General features: G+C 41.6%; 2 protein-coding genes across 4 annotated transcripts in view; both read left to right on the forward strand.

The window, feature by feature from the left end:
- Positions 1–29: 29 nt before the first annotated feature.
- Positions 30–2,405, forward strand: TBCC (Tubulin-binding cofactor C). 3 transcript variants are annotated; one of them, XM_065486631.1, is made up of 5 exons: positions 30–159; positions 248–384; positions 443–487; positions 642–845; positions 1,066–2,405. In XM_065486631.1, the coding sequence occupies exon 5, from the start codon at positions 1,248–1,250 to the stop codon at positions 2,235–2,237; it is 990 nt and encodes a 329-aa protein (XP_065342703.1). In that variant the 5' UTR covers positions 30–159; positions 248–384; positions 443–487; positions 642–845; positions 1,066–1,247; the 3' UTR covers positions 2,238–2,405. The 3 variants fall into 3 exon arrangements, with proteins under 3 accessions (XP_065342703.1, XP_065342704.1, XP_065342705.1); XM_065486632.1 differs by having other exon boundaries at positions 642–731; XM_065486633.1 differs by lacking the exon at positions 642–845.
- An 846-nt stretch (positions 2,406–3,251) lies between these two features.
- Pgant2 (polypeptide N-acetylgalactosaminyltransferase 2) overlaps positions 3,252–17,529 on the forward strand; it is a 54,999-nt gene continuing 40,721 nt past the window's right edge. The window contains exon 1 of the mRNA XM_065486524.1: positions 3,252–3,533. Within this exon, the coding sequence (XP_065342596.1) occupies positions 3,267–3,533 (267 nt within the window). The 5' untranslated portion in view covers positions 3,252–3,266. The remainder of the gene's footprint in view (positions 3,534–17,529) is intronic.

Consider the following 17,529-nt stretch of genomic DNA (forward strand, 5'->3'; position numbering starts at 1 on the left):
GCGAAGGCTCGCAGGCCAGAAACAAGAAGGCCCAGCAGCTGCAGGAGAAACGGGGCAAGGGGGCTGGGCGAGGCTTCGTGTTGCTTCGGTCGCCAGCCGACCGTCAACAATCGATGTCGATTGTTAGACCAAGATGGCGGCGCACTGAGTCACCTGGTGGTAAGTTTCGTCGTCATCTGTGCACATTTTGCTCGTTTTTGGTTGATTACATTCCGATTGTCCGACAAATTTCATTTTTGCGCCGCAGGTAGTCGAGTAACATGATAAAAAAGTTGCCGAAGTCCGGAGGTTTGGTCACGAAAAGCATCAAACTTGTTATTGGACTTGAGGTGCTCGCGCTCACCGCATCGTACGCTGGTTGGGCATACGTGAACAGGGATCGTGGTAGGAAATCACTCTAGTTCGTTCCAGAAAGAGCACTAATGCGATTCTAAATTTGTAGACGCACGATTCTATCTGTACAAGAACCACAGCTGGCTTTTGGACAGTAAGTACAATATTATCATGAATATTTTCATGCACAAACTTTCCTTTCCGAGAATTCATGTTGTGACCTTGTTTGCATGCCTACGTTTGGTCTCGACACCCACTTTGAAATCATTAATATCAAGGTTTGACAACAACTTCCCGGTAATTTTCAGAGTATTATCTTGTCGGGGAAGTGCTGTCAAAGGGCGATCGTCTCCGTCAAGTAGACTTGGAGTACTGGAGAGCGGAAAAGAAAATATAAAGTAAGCCACGGCATAAAAATGGCCGTCAAATCCCTGGCCTATTTGGCCGGCTTTTCCGGACTGGGCTATGTCCTTTATGTAGCTGTCACTCCTGATGAGGGTGACATCAAAAAAGTAATATTCAATGCGCAGTGTGGGCAGCAAACCCAGTTTCCGAGATCAAACGGTGAATTGGATTGCATAATTTTATTTATGTTGCACTATCATTTTCAAGGTTGATATTATAATGCCATCTGATATTTTCTTACACATATATTGCCTTCTCAGCTCATTTACAAACTGGTTTTGCTTGCCAAAGAACCAACAAAAACTTATATCTACATTTTTGTTCCAGCACTTGCCTGAAGGCCAAGTTCATCACCAAGTAGAGGAGCAGAAGACTCGAGCATCCTTTGGTTCCGTTCTTAAATTGGCAGCTGAAGGAAAATCGCCAATTTATTTGAAATCGAAAGAAGAAATCGAAGCAGAAGTTAAAGCTATTAAGAAATAAACAAGAGAACTCTGCAATTAATCAAGATGATGGACAAAGCTCGATTGTTTGAGGAGCGCATGAACCAGCGAGAGACTGAGCGACAGGCTCTCAAAGAGAAGAAAAATGAATCCGACAATAATGAAAGCATGGTGGAACGTGTCCGCTACTTTTCCGAGATTCTGTCCCTCAAAAGAGGCGAAATCGAACACAGCCTAAACGCTGCGTCCGAAATGAACAAGCCAGAGCTGCCAGAGCATTTCAACAAGATCAGCAACGAATTGCAGCAATTGAACCGCCTGCTGTCCGACTCCTCCCTCTTCCTCCCTTTCTACAACATCCGCAAAGCTCAGGAGCAGGTGCAAGACTTACAGCAGCGCTCTATCATGCTCGAAGAGCAATTGCTTCCGAAGCAGAAGTTTGGCTTTAAGTCCCGCAAAATGAAGAGCCTGCTGAAGAACGACATCATTCCGTGCAAGATTGAAGACTTGGTGGACTCGGTGCCCAAGAAGTTGTTTTCCATGGAGTTGTACAAGGACAACAGCTGCGGCTTCGCGGACAAGGAAGACGAGGAGCTGATCATGAAGGAGAATGTACTTTCCGGAACTGACGTTGTGCTGACTAATCTGAAGCGGTGTCGTGTGAAGCTGATGGGCGCTCCAAGCACCCTGCACATGACTAACTTGACCCACTGCGAAATCCTGGTGGGGCCTGTCTCGACCTCGGTGTTTCTCGACAAGTGTGTCGACTGCACCATGGTCTTTGCCTGCCAGCAGGTCCGAATCCACAACACGATGCGCTGCAACTTATACGTCCACGTGACCAGCAGGGCCATCATTGAGGAGACCAAACAGGTGCAGTTTGCGCCGTACAATTGGCACTACCCGGGACTAGAGGAGCATTTCATCAAGGCTGGCCTGGACCGAGACGTCAATCACTGGCACGCCGTGGACGACTTCAACTGGCTTGCCTTGGATGTGCCTTCGCCTAACTGGAGCATTCTCGAGGAACCTGACAGAGTTGTGGATTGGCACTAAAATGGCTCTCACTATGCTTTATTTCTTGCACTCCTCTTTACACTCCTGATCTGGTCTGATCGCTTGACACTTATACTGGTGATTAATTGCAGTCTGTTCTCTTATAAGTTTTATGCAAATGTAGGAAGTTAACACACAAAATAAAATTTTCTATAGATTGGAAATTAATTACAAGAATTGATATTTATTTCCCTTTTTACCAAAAAATGCGATATAGATAGTATTATATTTTTAAAGTTTTATATTTTTCCTGATTAGTATCTTGTCATTCTTGTCTGTTGTGCCCTGTTCCCTCATTTAGTAGTTCATTGAGTTAATTGTCGCGAAATTTAGCAACAGTTTATCTTTGCAAGGTGCAATAATGAAATCGGGAGTGGTCTGTCAATGATTTTTTCGTTTTGATCCCTCTCGTCGCAATCTATCCATTGGTGTTCGAGTTTCCTTTCTGGCCTAATAATAAAATCATGATTTGCACTACGGAGACAAGTAGAGTGCCCGTCGCAAACCTTTGAGCCAACTTTCTCAAAAATCTAAAGCTGGGAAATTAAGCTTTTTCCTTTTTTTTGTAAAATAATTAGAAGTAAAAGTAAAAAGGATTTTTTTTTACAAATTTTCCGTAAAGCTTAACTTTAATCACTTGAGTAAACTGAGAGAATGAAAACAATTTTGAATCATTAAGTATAAGTACATAACAATTAATTTTTTCTATAAACAATTAGCTTATTGTATCAAAATAGGCAAGGATATTCAAGTATTGGAAGATTTTGTAGGCTTAAGGCTTAAAGCGTAGTATAATCACACATTGCATTTGTGACAGTCACTCATGCGTGTTGCATGTAAAATTCACTCTTCCGTGCAGATCATGAGAGAGGTATTCAACCCGCAGGGCCTCCCTGCATTGCAAATTGCTGGCTCTACTCTCGTGCTCTCTGCTGTTGCTGGTAGTGCTTGCGAGGTCTGCAGGATGTCGCCACAGCTGAGTGCCGCGCAGCCGAGCAAGTGGCTCTCTCCCAGCTCGACCAAGTGTGAATGGGGGAAATACTACGGCAGCCGCGTTTGTTTTGGTCGGTGCAGCTCGCTCTCCAGTCAGTTTGGGTCGTGAACGCCGCGGTGATCACCTGTGCCCTCGCGGCCCTCTCACTCCAAGGTTCTCCGACGGGACTGCCGCCGTTCTCAGTCAAAGTGCACTCCATCAAGAGGGTCATCATGCGGCGGAACGTCAAGTTGCTGCTCATGTTCTCCGTGACATGGATGTTTGCCATCGTTTATTACCTGCAGGTCACCAAGGATTCGAAGGTGAGTCGAGGGAACGTTTCTCTAATTTCAGGGATTTTTCGTAGAAGAGGAGCAAATTAATTTTTGCTTGAGGTTTCCTTATGTTTACCTTTAAATTTCTGAATGGTCTTGAAACACGAAAAATCGGTAAAAATCAGATCACCTAAAGCACCCGAAATTAATTCTAGACTTTCTCAATAAAATTGTAGGGATTTAACAAAATAGAGAAAGATTCAAACTGAAAGGGAATAAAAATTTCCGTTTTTTCATTCCTCGTTCAATCTAAAAAAATCAATTTCGCAAGATTTATTAAAAACAAGTAATTATTATTTTTCACACGCTAAGGTAAAAGTCAAAGCTTTTTACTGATTGTCGGCTGCATCGTGTGATTATGATGAATTTGGCTGACTGGATTAATTATCTTAGATTGGGAGCAATTATTTAAAATAATTGTCGAGGCCTGTCATCACAAATTGAAGTTAACTTCCCGACAAACAAAATTCCAGCAGCTGCTCAGTTTCCATGAACAGGAAATTCACTAATTAGGTAAAACCACGGCTACTTTGTGAGCATTTATTCTTTGCAAAGCAGTCACCTGCAATTATTATTGTCCCTTTTATCTGACAGAGCCGTGCTGGTTATATTATTGTTGTACCACACCGGCATGCCTTGTGTGTGAGGGTATTTGCATGCATTAATTAGGCCTAATACCAGTATATGTGCACGCGGTTAGCAGCACAAAGAGAATGGTCGGCCGGTAATCTATGCAAATTGCATCCCCATATCCTGTCTGCGGCGAACGATGCACCGCACACAACCTGCAGGTCCATGACCTTCCTTCCTTCACTCACAGGTTTGCTCGACCGTGCACTTTTCATATAGCCGGAACACACGCGCGGAATCACATTTATGCGAACTTTTGTTTCAAGATAAGCAATCAGGAGCGGCTTAATGAGAGTGCCGAGCAAGCAGAGAGCAGAAATTAATTCGCGCCTCAATTTTGATTGTCTCCTTGCTCCTTGGCGAGAAAGAGATCAAAAATTCAATTTGGCAGATATTTATGATCAGAAAGAAGATCTGGTGAGCATGTAGTTCATTCGGTTGAATTAATGAATAATCTGGGGCACTGAATAAACCGCAGACATATACTGCAGAAAAATGGCCATCGTAAATTAATGCAAAATGATTTATTATTTTCAACAAGTTTTATTTAGAACTCACTGCTTGTCTTTTTATTCCTGTACAAACTTGCAGCTGCAGCTGATCTATACTTTGTAAATTATTCTACTTCTCCAACGACTTGAATACTAATCAGCTATGAATTTGGTGGATTTTCATCGACATTGTGATTTATTTTAGTCAGCTGTTTTTCCGTTGTCCGAGAACACATCACTTTAGGCTATGGCATTGTAATTAACAGTGTTTTTGTTGTGGGTTGACTTATACCGAGCAGGAGGAAACCACCTTAAGCACTGACTTGTTTTATATTTTACGTTTAATTTTATCTTCTAAGAATCCAACGAAATGCAAGCTGGAAAAATATATTTAAGTTTTACATTAAAATATCTGGCGTGAAATTTGACTGTTCTCGCTCATAAACGTTATCTTGACGCACTTAATAAAGTTTCGCCTTGTCTGCCAAGTTATAAAAGCCGCAGTGGACCAACCTAAAACGTACACGTATGTACGTAGCGAGCAAGTCCCGATGGCATCTATAGCAAGAAGAATGCGATTCCGTCCCGAAATATGGGAGCAGCAATATAATAACACAGTGCCCAAACAACCCTCATGGGAACTGATCAGATCAGTCGGCTCCACCCACGACGACGGCGGGCACACATAAAATAACCGTGTTTGCATACCACACAATAAGCCTGGGACACATCACAAAGACGTCGTCCTCGTCGTCGCATAAACAAACATAGGAATAAGATATCGAAGTGCTGCCATAAATCTAAATACACACAGCAACGCGACGCCTCATTTTTCATCAACGAGGGACCCACCCTAGGCTAGCAGCGAGAGGGAAAATTTCTAGCAAATAATAGGCTCAAAATCGTGTTTTCCCAGACAATTGTGTGCTATTTGATTTTCATCCCGGCACTTCTCTCTCTCAGTCGGGTGACAGCCTGCAGCTTTTCACATCAGTCCATTCGAAGCGTGAAGTCGGTTTTTCGGTTGGCCAGGTAAGGGATGGTTGGCTCCGTGACAGGTGAATCAAGGGCTATAAAAATAGTCAGCCGAGCCAGCCAGCGTCACATTTCTCATCCAGCTTTTGGCTCGGTGACCCGCTGCGAGATGAACAATGGGCCACTTAAATTCACTCGGCTGAAAGGCAGGTCAATTCGCGTTCAGGGTGCGCTTGTTGGAATAAAAGAGGCAGACAAAGAGCCCGCCCTGGTCTACAAACGTCTGTTTTTGGTGCGCTTTATCTGTTTTCGCGCGATAGTCGTTTTGCTGCGAAAGGGAAAGTTGTCTGCATTTTTACGAGGGCATTAAGCCGCCTGAAAATTGGGCCGGCGCGATCACGACTATGCAAGGCGCAAAAATGAGATTGAGAATGGAATAACTTGCTAGCAGGGTTTGAAAACACCGTAAAGTTGAGTTTTTACGCTCCTTCTAATGAGCTGAAATGGGAATTTTGTTACGTCGTTATTACGCTGCACATTTGAAAATGAAACACAAAGCTAATGCGAAGGGAGTGCTTTCACCATTAGCAGAAGAGTATAGAAGCTGAAGGAATTCTGTTAACACACATTCATTGCATATTTACACTTGTAATTAAAGCATCACGCATAGCTTCCATGTTTGTGATATTTGTTTCATAGTTAAGTCAGAACACGATTTCATAAAATCGCATTGGTATTAACGATTGAGATTATCTGTCTAATTTTCCAAGAAAACGACATTGTGATATCGCCGATAAACGCCGACAAATTCCCAGCCCGAATGCAACAAAATTACAAGCCGTTCGCGTGCAATAATTCATATATACGATTTCGAACGTTCACAGTTACCACGACTTGTAATTTCCGCTCGCAAATAACGTTCCCGCAGCCTTTGGAATGTGCTGTAAATCGTGAAAATATTGTCCGACAAAAGATTTGTTCCGAGCTTTATGCCTTTGCTGGGAGTTTTGCCGGCAAGGTAAGCTGCAAGGGGTTGGACGCTGAAATGTACATTTTAATCTGGCGTTGTAGCAGACACTGCAGCAGACTGGAGGAAAGGCGCACTAACTTTTTGCATACATATATCGCCGGCAATCGATCCACACTAACAGCTTTGTGTCCGTATACATGCCCATTTGTGCCCTCGCACGAAAGAATAAAAGGACAAAATCTGAGGAAAAGGCACAAATGTCTAGCGTAATGCAAAATAAATAGCGCAGCTGTTTGCATGTATTGTAAACACGTATTGACTTTATCTGTGCCGCGAGGAAAAGGAGCAGCCCCGTCTCGACTCGACCCGGCCGTGCCATCGAGGACGCCTATTATTTATGGCGACAGATGAACCCCGATTGATAAGGACATTAGGGGGCGCGAGAGCGAGCTGCCGCGGCAGAGCGAACGAGCGGAGAGAGGCGACGAAATGCGAATCAATATCAGATAGGCACAATTACATTTGCTAGCTGACACATATTGCATTCTGATGAGATTGCAGATACCAGGGTAAAATGTGGAAAGTACTGGTTCGCTCAACATTCTCTTTTGCCGTCTAAATGTGATTTAGAAGGCATGGAGTGCAATTGGAAATGTGTTCTTTTATCTTCCATTGCAATTTTATTGGCGTTCAATGAACTTTTAGTTTCTCGTGGCAGTAAACGTACTCTTATTTAACCTACAACTCAATATATGGTGTTATCAATATAGTATTACAACTTATAATTATTTCGTCACATATTCATTGGTTTATTATTTTCACTTCAATCAATTTGTGTTTTGTGCACGGCTAACTTTTAAAAGTGAAAATTTAAATTTATCATCGCAATAATGTCATTGCGATTTTAGTCTAATTTTTTACCGGTTAGTTTTCTTTGTGAACACCCATAGTGCTTGCTTTGAGCATATTACTGCAAGGAAATTTTTAATTTTGTTTGTTCCGTTCTTTGTTGATTTTCGGATTTGATTTTCATTAAAGCAGTTGAGGCGGAACGTCAGTTTGAAGCGCCCTATCAGACGAGTATCCTCTCCACCCTCGGACGCCTCTGCTCTTCACGGCCAAACACATACACTTTCCTCCTTTCTTTTATTTTCTCAGTCAAAATTGAACGGCACTCTACTCGATCAGCTCCCTCGCGGGGGTGCTGAAAGGCCCATAAAGAGCGCGCCAAGTGTCCTCCTGCGAATGGCACTCTGACGGCTTTGTATGCTGCTTTCTGGCGCTGTTGCTGCTGTATCAAAGGCCATTTCGGTGGCTTCAATTCCACCGATGGCGAATTAAGTAACGCACTCACAGCCGATTAATGTGCCTACACGCACCCAAATCTCCCTTGGCCCGCTTGCTATAATCACCCCTAATTGCGTCATCCTCTTTGTTTCATTGGATTTATATCCATGCACATGTTGAGAGTGCCTGGTGGTGCCAATGCAGATTAAAGAATTAGTGGAATGCACCGTCAACATAAATAAAAAATGTTTCATAGAATGATATTTTCATCAAAGATTGGGAAAATCACACCCATAAGATGATAATGGATTCGAACGCAGTGAAGTTCAATTACCTTACATTCCTCCCGCTCTAAACTTTTACACAATTGAAAAATTAAATTCCGCCAATTCCCACGTTAAATTCTTGCAATAAAAAGGTATTATACAGAATGTAAACTCCCGGAATGTATTACGCAAAAACTATCGTAGATGCAGACGAATTCCAGCAGTGGTTATGACGAGCATTACCAACAATAAGTTGCAAATTCTGAGCATGAATCTCCCGCGGCGGTAATGCTTTCGGAATCACGCTGCTGTGCTGACGTGCTGAACTCAAAAGTCAAAGAGCAAATATTCCGGCACGCCGAAATAAGACGTATGCTATAGCCGTGGCCGGTCGGCGCCAATTAACCTTTCTAACTCTTCTTCTCTCACAACCTGTTTGAATATGCACACGCAATTAAATGAAATCAAGGTCGTAGCCTTTCGATGGTGCCGTGCATATAATCACTCAACCTAATGAAATTAGCATTTCAAATGGCCGGAAACCACCGCAAATCCATACCATGCGCTTTTCTTGGTCAATTTCCCTAATTGTTGCGCTCGTGGAGTTTTTAGCTAGCGTGTCTAGCAGAGGCTGAATTTGCGAGTTCAAGTGTTTACGATTATGCCAGCCTCTTTTGTTTGCTTTTCGTTCTTGCGACGCAAGCCTCGTTTGTTTTGAAGCTTCCCTGTGGAATTTGCTGTTTCTAGAAGTGTTTCATTCACGTTAATGAACACTTAAACGCATTTCACAGAATACGAAATTTGAATACGCCTTTGATGTTGACCAAAAGCTCTCTGAAATTCTCGTTTAAATCGACTTTTCATCAAGAATACAAATAAAACTATATACACTGCTGCAAGCAAAATTTAACATTTAAATAAAGAGGCAGGCTTCCAATTTAATTAAAGTGTAGTTCATTGTTAAATATCTATGTATTTACTGGTGTAAAGATGATAATAAACCAGTCTGTTGGCTTGTATTGTTAATAAGACATTCTTATGAGCATTAAAGCAATGGGAGATATTTTATCGTTCTGGAGCTCTAATTCTGGTGGCAATTCAATGTCAGAGGATGGTAAAAGGTGACTCAAAATGTTCAAATAGCCCCCAACGGGCTGGGAGGCGCTCCTTTCTAGAGGTTTTAGAGACAAATGTCTGGCGTTTCAATAAAAGACCTCGGTGCGAAGAGGCGAAAAGATGACCACATTGGGCCCAAGTTCCTCTGCGGCCACTTGGGCCCCATATTATCAGCTCGGCGGTGTTATTGGGTTGAGCAATGAGCACATAGATTAAGGGATATGCTGAGCAGAGATTAAAATAAATAAATTGAGAGATACTGGAGCGACTTTAATAAAATTTCAAGGTTTAAAAAAACATATTGATATTTTTGCTCAGAGAATTGAATATTTAATTGTATCGGACAAAATTTGAAGTCCTGCTTCAACACATTCCATCATTATCTTGCAAAATTTAGTTGCGTGTTGTATATATGGACAAAAACTTTCAGACCATAAATTCCGCTTCCAACAGACGGCTATTTTGGCAAAATATCGTCCATAATTCATTTTGCAAGCGCGGCGAGTGGAGAATTTTAATTAAGCCTCGGCCGACTCGACACACAATCAATAATAAAATAAGGCAGATGAAATTTAGTGCGGCTGCTTTGCAACAACTGTTAAAACGCTGCGCTGATAACAATTCGTTGCAAACTCGGCTGCTGAGAGTAAGCGAGCGAGCGGAACTTTTTAAACAGCATCTGCAAACTATATTACGCGACGGAGAAGAGGCTGCTGCATGTATGGCTTTTATTTAGCTACTCCAACGGCAATATCAGCTCGGATTTTCGTATTTATTGTGCACAAGCGAATGTAAAAAGCCGTCTTCAATATAGCACACTGCCGGCTGGCGATGTGAGATGAAATTGAGCAGCAAGTCATTTGCATTCGAGCGGCACATTGTAAAACAATTTCTCTGGAATTAAGGACGGAGACGGAACTTTAGTTTAAAACTCTCGCAAGGCCTGGTGCCACGATTGAATGGTGTTTCCCGCTGAAATAGAGCGCTGTCGATACAGGAATGGTGTGCAATTACACACTCCGAATCGACGGCCAATTGCTCGTGCCATAAAACGGTTTGAGGATCGTTATTTTGAAATTGTAATTCTTTGCGGGCATATTCGTGGCAAAACAATAAAAAATTTATTTGCGTAAATTTAGCAGAGCCTGATGAATTACTGTGAGGTTAATTTTCACATTAATTAAATATCTCTTTGTTTCAAAATGTAGTTGACATTAATTTACATTCCAACCTCAGAATGTACATGCCAAAAAACAAACAAATGAATTTTATTATTATCTTGGATTTATTCTGGTTTAACAGTGATACACATAACCCGGCGGGCCTGCAAGATGAGGCCAAGCTGGGAAATGGCGAGCAAACAAAGTGGAAATTTAAGTGCGAGAGTCTTCCTTACAATGTTGGCAGTTCCAAGTACTGCAGCTTTTTGCATCAGATTGAGGTGGTTTGTTGTTAGCGGCAAAGTCTCTAGCGGCAATCAGTTTCCTATTATTAATAAGCTAAACATTGCCATTGAATTAAAATGTGTTAAGGATCAGGTTCAGTAAATTAAGTAATTCCATGAGACAAATTTCAACCTAATACCCAACATTGGCTCTTGGCTCCCCAATATCAGTTTTCACCCTGTATAGTTTCATAATTGAGACTTACTTTCTCTTCACAAGCAAACCAGATTCGATATTAGTAATTTCATTTTATACGTACTGTAACTTTTCAAGAGACAAAGCTTTGTCCCAGGAATGTTTTTTTCCAACAAAGAGCACAACACAGCCACACTTCAGCAGTAAAGAGTATTGCTGGATATTTGAGAAAATGAGATGTCATGCTTCTCCTGAACTCACTTTGACATTTTAGTTTACTAAATAGATAAACTGGCATTTATGCTCTTGAATTTTCCAAGGAGCAAGCTTACTTTTCACATTGACAAAATATTTTTTATCCTCCCTTATTCATCCACCAAATTTTGTGCTTATCAGTGAAAATGCTATTTTCACGTGAGCTTCCTCTTTCCCCGAAGCTGACGAATATTTCTCTCTTTTGCAAAGAATTTTCATCAAGTCTTGGATCAGCCGCATCCCACGCAACAGCAGAGCAGATATTAACTAAGTCGGAAGACATTGTCCCGAGAAAATTAGAAAACAAGCTTCGTTCCTTTCACGCGTGCTCTGCTGTCTTTTCCTCGGATGAAGAAAAATTTCAGCCATTAGTATCAAGGAACCTAGGCGATTTATTTTCGCAAATTTAATTAAACTGCGAATGACAGGGGGGCTAATGGCAGTGCCGCTAATTACACCCACATTTGAGCAATGCTGCAACATTATCACTGGCGGCAGTCTCGCTCTCTCGTCATGGCCATCATCATCATCTTGCGCCAAGCGGCGGAGAGCAAAGAGAAAAGAAAGGGTGGCTCGCCCGCCGCCCTCTCTGCGCACACTGATAAAAGGCGTTGGCGATGAATTAAAGAAATAATTAGGCGCCGAAGAGATAAAAGCGGCCTTTTACTCCTTTCCTCGACTTGCAAATCTCTCTCTCTCTTTCGAGTACCAGCCCTCCTCCAGTTACTCGTTCTTGTGCTCTTTAGCTGTTTTAATTTCAGCAATCTCGGCGTCATTATCGCCTTTGTTACGCGTTTATTGCCTCAATTTTTCAAATAAGGACCGTCCGCTTTTAATCTTATCGGGCAAACAGCTCTCGGTTATTATATAAACAAGTCTTCAGTCGATTTTAAATTTGATTTATGCCTGCTTAAAAGCTGATTTCAAAATTTCTGTCTGGTTGAAAAGTTGCAGTAGAATTTCATATGTAACATTGTTGAGCGTATTGAAATCCCCGACTTTTTTAGTTTTGAAAGGCTTCAATCAATAATGCCTCTCATAATGTATGCGTGCCGGTGTAAAAATATTGATAGATTATGATGCGCATTTACCAATATTTATATTGCAATTCATTGGCTGATGCTGGAGTTTGCACAGGCACGCGTGTTTCGATACTAGCGCGGTAAGCTGAGCATTCATATATACAAGCAAGCAGGCAATTGTGCGGTGCCTGTGGTGCCGAGCTTCTCGTTGCAAATTTATCTCGTTATGGTATGGTTAGCTTTTCGTACAATGAATTGTCTGCTCAACCTTGATCCATTACGTGCAAAAACTAGCAAGCAGCTCGGCTGTTTTTATTTATCCCTCTTTTCACGTATAGTTCGTAAATTATTTTATGTGCGCGGTAAATCGTGGCGCCGTGTGTCGCAGCTCTCGGCGTTTGTTTGTTGCCGAGTGCTTCATTAATTTATTATTTGCAGGCTCACGCCCTCGCATGAATTGTGAGCAGAATTTTATTTGCTCATAGTATATTTGACACGAGTTTTGATTTATTCAATGATTTTTACTGTTTAAATCGTGATGAATGGCTGATCCGGGAAAGCATGTAGCTACCTTTTTAATGAATTTATTGTGCACAATTTATGTGTCCTGCTGATGTTATACTTTTATATAAAAAATGAAAAATACAATACAAATTGCGTTATTTTAGATTCAATTAGATGATCAGCTTAATATTTGAGATGTAGGTCTAATGATTTACATAGCAATATAAAATTATTTTTACATCTTGATAATTCAATTAAAAGCATCACTAGTAAATTTCGTGACATTGTGGTTTGAGTTTAGGAACGTCCTTGGTGATTTTAGCCTTCTAATTTCACGTAGAGATGCTTCTGTTGAAGGCACTCTTGCTACAGATTGTGCTAACTCAAGTACAGAAACGCAAGCACACATATCATCACCTGCGACAGACTGTGTGCGTTCGCACTCGCGCTTTAGAGAGCTTGCTTGCTCGTCGCAATATTTAATGCACACATACGCACCTCCGCTCTGGTGTACCCACACACAACTCACTCGTTGCGCTCCGCATTGCGACAGTAAAAGCAGCAGCCGGTTTAACTTCATTAATGCCCAACCGACAAAGCAAACTAAAACTCGTGCGCCGAGCTGTTTTTTATGGGCTGCTTTTCGGACCGCTTTGTTACAGCTGACTTTCTCTGGCGCACTCTCCACGTCTTCTCACAATCTGAGCCTTTTTCACGGATTGAATTGTAAAGTTGTGATCGAGCGCAAGGTCAAAAGCGCTCTTGAATGGAGTTTACGTGACTCTAAGGCCCGCGAGCTCTAGTTTTTCTGCTTCACTTCGCCCAAAAGGTGTCGGTGATGCACTTCAGAGGGGAAATTGGTATCATTTTACAAATTGGAATTTTGATATATGTGAATCAAAAGCTCTCCAATTTCAGTCGTGACTTAGCAAAATTATTTTTTACAAGATGAGCGAGGAAAGAAGATCTCTGAAAATGAATGAGCAGAGTTTAGCTTACCCGGCGGATGCTTCAGAGTCCCTTAATTACATGGCCAATATTTTTAGCAACCTGCATTAATTTCAATATCTATGCAAATTAAGAAAGATAAGAGGAACCGCATGAAAATGTGTATTTACCTCTTACAATTCACCAGGCAATGATCAATCTAGCATTGATCAGCAGAAACCATTGGAACGCTAAAACAACTTTTGACGGAAATGAGTCGTTTTTTTGCATTAAGTCTATTTACCCTGGAAAGGTTTCCTCTCTTCTCCGCATCCGCAGGGTCCGCATCCAGAGTGTGTTATCTTCTCTCGGCACTGCCTCGTTTTGCGAAGCAGACAGTGTACCATTCCAGCACGCATGTAACAATCTGTGCGCGCGATAAGACGCAGCAGGAGTCTTTCACACTTCCCACGGAAACAGCTTCTTGAGCAGCCGTTATGCGAGCGAAATGTATGCGGTCTCTGAATATTATTATTAAACTCGGCCGAAAAGTGCGTTGCTGGTGCTGCGGTCTAATGAGAGCACCAGACCAGAGAGATAATTGCCTTCGGATGCGCAGAATTGTTGGACGAACTCTGCAGTTCAAGTGAATATGTACAAATTAACAAATGTACCGTTCCACCCGTGTTTTGTATTCAAATTAAAGACGCCTACGTTGCTTTGTAGAACGTTGCATTGGAGAACGTAGTCTGGAGCAAACTAAACTCACGACCACATTTTCATTACATTTCTTTAGCTGTAAACATGAGCGGTGACCAATTAATCAGAATTAAATTTTACTTTATTACATTATAGTGTTTAAAGATAAACATATTCAACCCAATGCTAATCTATTTGACGCTTCGCGATGGCGTACCGGAGCCTCTTCCACCATCCCACACTAATTTACCTCTTTTTAATCAGAATCCTGAATCACGATTGACGCTTTTTATTCGCAACAAAAGTAGGGCACCTCGCAGCGAGCGTAGCATTTCTATTAAAAAGGCAAATTGGAATGTGGTCATCTCGTGTATCACGCGGATAGAAAGTGTTGCGAGTTGCGATGCAGGTGAGGATGAGTCGGTCCACGCGAGATAATGGACGCCAGACGAGCAAAGCCGCACATTAAACCTGTATTGAGTTATGGGCTTTAGCTTTGAGCTTCTGAATGCCGTCACGTTGACATTTTGACTCTAAAACTGGCATTAATTTGTGGTGATTCTAATATACAGCCGGATGAGGTAGGAGGTGCTTACAGTGGCTTTGAATTAATAAAGACCGGATATTTCCGTAATTTTGTGATTTGCATTTCACCTGGTCAATATATATAGCTGTGGTGTTTTGCGAGTATAATTGAGAATTTATTATAATCGCATGTTTTGATAGGCATCGTGCAAACAAAGTTGCAAGTATGGTTTAATGATGTCCAATTCCAAGTTCCGTATATTGAGAACTCAATTTTTATTAAATATTATATATAATATTTCTCAAATGAACTCGCACGAGAAGCAAGCGCTGGTGTAGATACCCAACTCTGTTTGAACTTTGGTAATAAAATAGCCTATATAGCAGGTACGAACAAACTTCGTTACATATTTCCCACAATGCTCGGTCAAACTCCCATCACGTGCACCTTTGAAGGTGACGCAGGAAATTTCATCTGGTGGCGAGAAGCACCGTTCCGCCAGCATCCCGTATTCCAAGCTGCTTGCCCTCCGTATGCGATATCCAACACACGCGCGCGCGGTTTTAGATCCCTGGGAGTCGTGCTCAAACAAACTGCCGGCATCGTCGGCCGACTGTGGTGCGTAATTAAATTCTAATGCACAACGGTAATTGAATAATAGAACAGCCCTGTCCCTGCGGTCAACCGAATCACAATTATTACACCTGTATCAGCACCGCAGCATCAGCGTTTCTGACGAGTGCTGATGCTCTAATTGAACCGCACGCTCCAGCTGAAGCGACCGCACTGAGTGAGCGTCGTCGACGCCAAATTGCAAATCCTGCCGGCTAATTTGATATTCCAATCTGCGTGCAGAATCCGCTTGGTTTTATTCCGGTGGGTCTCGTCAGACTGGGCAAATGATACATGTGTATGCATACATACATATATATGTCTCCCAACTCCCAACGGCGGATCGAGCGCAGTACCGGGAATTTGATAGTCGCCTGGGGTAGCTAGCCAATAGAGTTAAATTTGGCGTGCTGTAAGGGGAAGTGGGCAAACGCCTTGTGCGATGCATTTTGAATTTTAAATTAATATAGTATTTAATCTGGTTTCGAGTTATGGCTCAACTAGTAACCAGGCTGGTAAATTGATTTCATTTATTAATTATAATGTGAAAATATTCACAAAGCTGCGGAAAATATGGAAATGGATAATTACTCTCATAAAAGCAGGATGGCAGAAAATTGTAATATATATGGACATTTCTGCGCCTGACGCGAGTTCTCTTTTACTGCCAATAAATGATTTTTCCGCGCCGGTAGCAGCTAGAGAAAAATACGGCGAAATTTTTGGCAAGCGTTGTACTGCAGAGCCTTTCCGAAACGCTTCCCAACCCAGCACCAGCAGAGCAAATCTATTCGAATATATTAAAAAGGGACGAGCTCTCCAAGCAAACGCGTAACACACACATATCGATTTGAACCGCTTTCTGATTTCTAGCCAAAAAATCCGAGGGCTCAATCTGCACTTTTTCTTTCCGCGTCATAATGATCGTTTGTTTTTGGCGCTTTTCGCATTCAATGAAGTATGCAAATCTAGCATTTGTGCGAGGTACACGGCTCGATAATTCTGAAAGAAGAGCTCGGCGGTAGGGCGCAATTTTGCGCAGTCTCGGAGAAAAGTTTTCCTTTCCATTAACCAATTATCCGGCGGCAGACGCCAAAAGCTGTTCAGCTCTCTCTGTTTGATAACAAATTTTGCAGCAAAGAGGTATATTATCTAGCCTGGTGGCAGAAATGCGATTCTACTGTGCGCAGCCAACCGATTCCAAATCTAATTCTCGTGTGTGTACATTTTTTACCCTCTGTAAACGAGTTCCCAAACAAAACATCAGCACAGCAGAGCTCCCTGAGTGCTCGTTCGCTCGTGTTCGCAGCACACATGCAGGAAAAGGCATTTTCGCGGTCTCTATTCAATTACAAGTGCGCACGTCGGAGCGCAAAATGTTGATTTCATTCGAATATTGTGACTCTGGGCCTTTGTTTTGTGCAAAAGTCACGTTATGTGAAACATTCATGAGTTCTCCTTCACAGCCACTGTGTTTGTTTGAGGCTTCAAAGTTGTTTCTGTGGAGTTTGCTAAGACACGAGAAACCATTTTTCCTCGGTAAAAAATTATCATATCTATGGTTCATTTTGTTTTTAGTGCGCATTTTTCAATAAGATGTCTTTTGATTGGATTTCATGATTTCACAGTATTCGTTGTAAGCAATAGAGAAGGGAGAGTTTTCTAGTTGTTTATGCGCATGCTATTATAGAAGTAAAATTAAACACCAGACATTCCTTGATTGTGCAAAAAAAAATCAAACACAACCTTTTTTAAATATGTACAATGAGGAGTTTCCGTTGCTTATTTCTTTTTTCATTTACAATCCCTCAAGAGCCTCTCATATCAAAACATAGTGATATCCTTTAATCTTTATCCTTTTTTTCAATTTTCCTTTTAATTTTAATGTGATGTTGTTGTGATAAGTGATAAGCAGCTATTCATATGTATAAGCACTGTGATGTTTATGCTTTATTTTGTATCAGATCCATGTTTTAATTTGATTACTTCATAAGTTTTGTTTTCAAAAAGAGTGAAAGAAAAATTAAAATTTTCATACGAGTGCAAATATCCAAACTTGCCGCTTAATAATGCAGCCTGATGTTCTCTTTTATTAGCGTTTTCGCAAGCCAGCAATTATTATTT

This window comes from Cloeon dipterum, chromosome 3, assembly GCF_949628265.1.
Source record: "Cloeon dipterum chromosome 3, ieCloDipt1.1, whole genome shotgun sequence".
NCBI classification, from domain to species: Eukaryota; Metazoa; Arthropoda; class Insecta; order Ephemeroptera; family Baetidae; genus Cloeon; species Cloeon dipterum.

Excerpts from the sequence above, each read along its gene's own strand:
- TBCC (XM_065486631.1), top strand. The coding sequence starts at position 1,248 with ATGATGGACAAAGCTCGATTGTTTGAGGAGCGCATGAACCAGCGAGAG.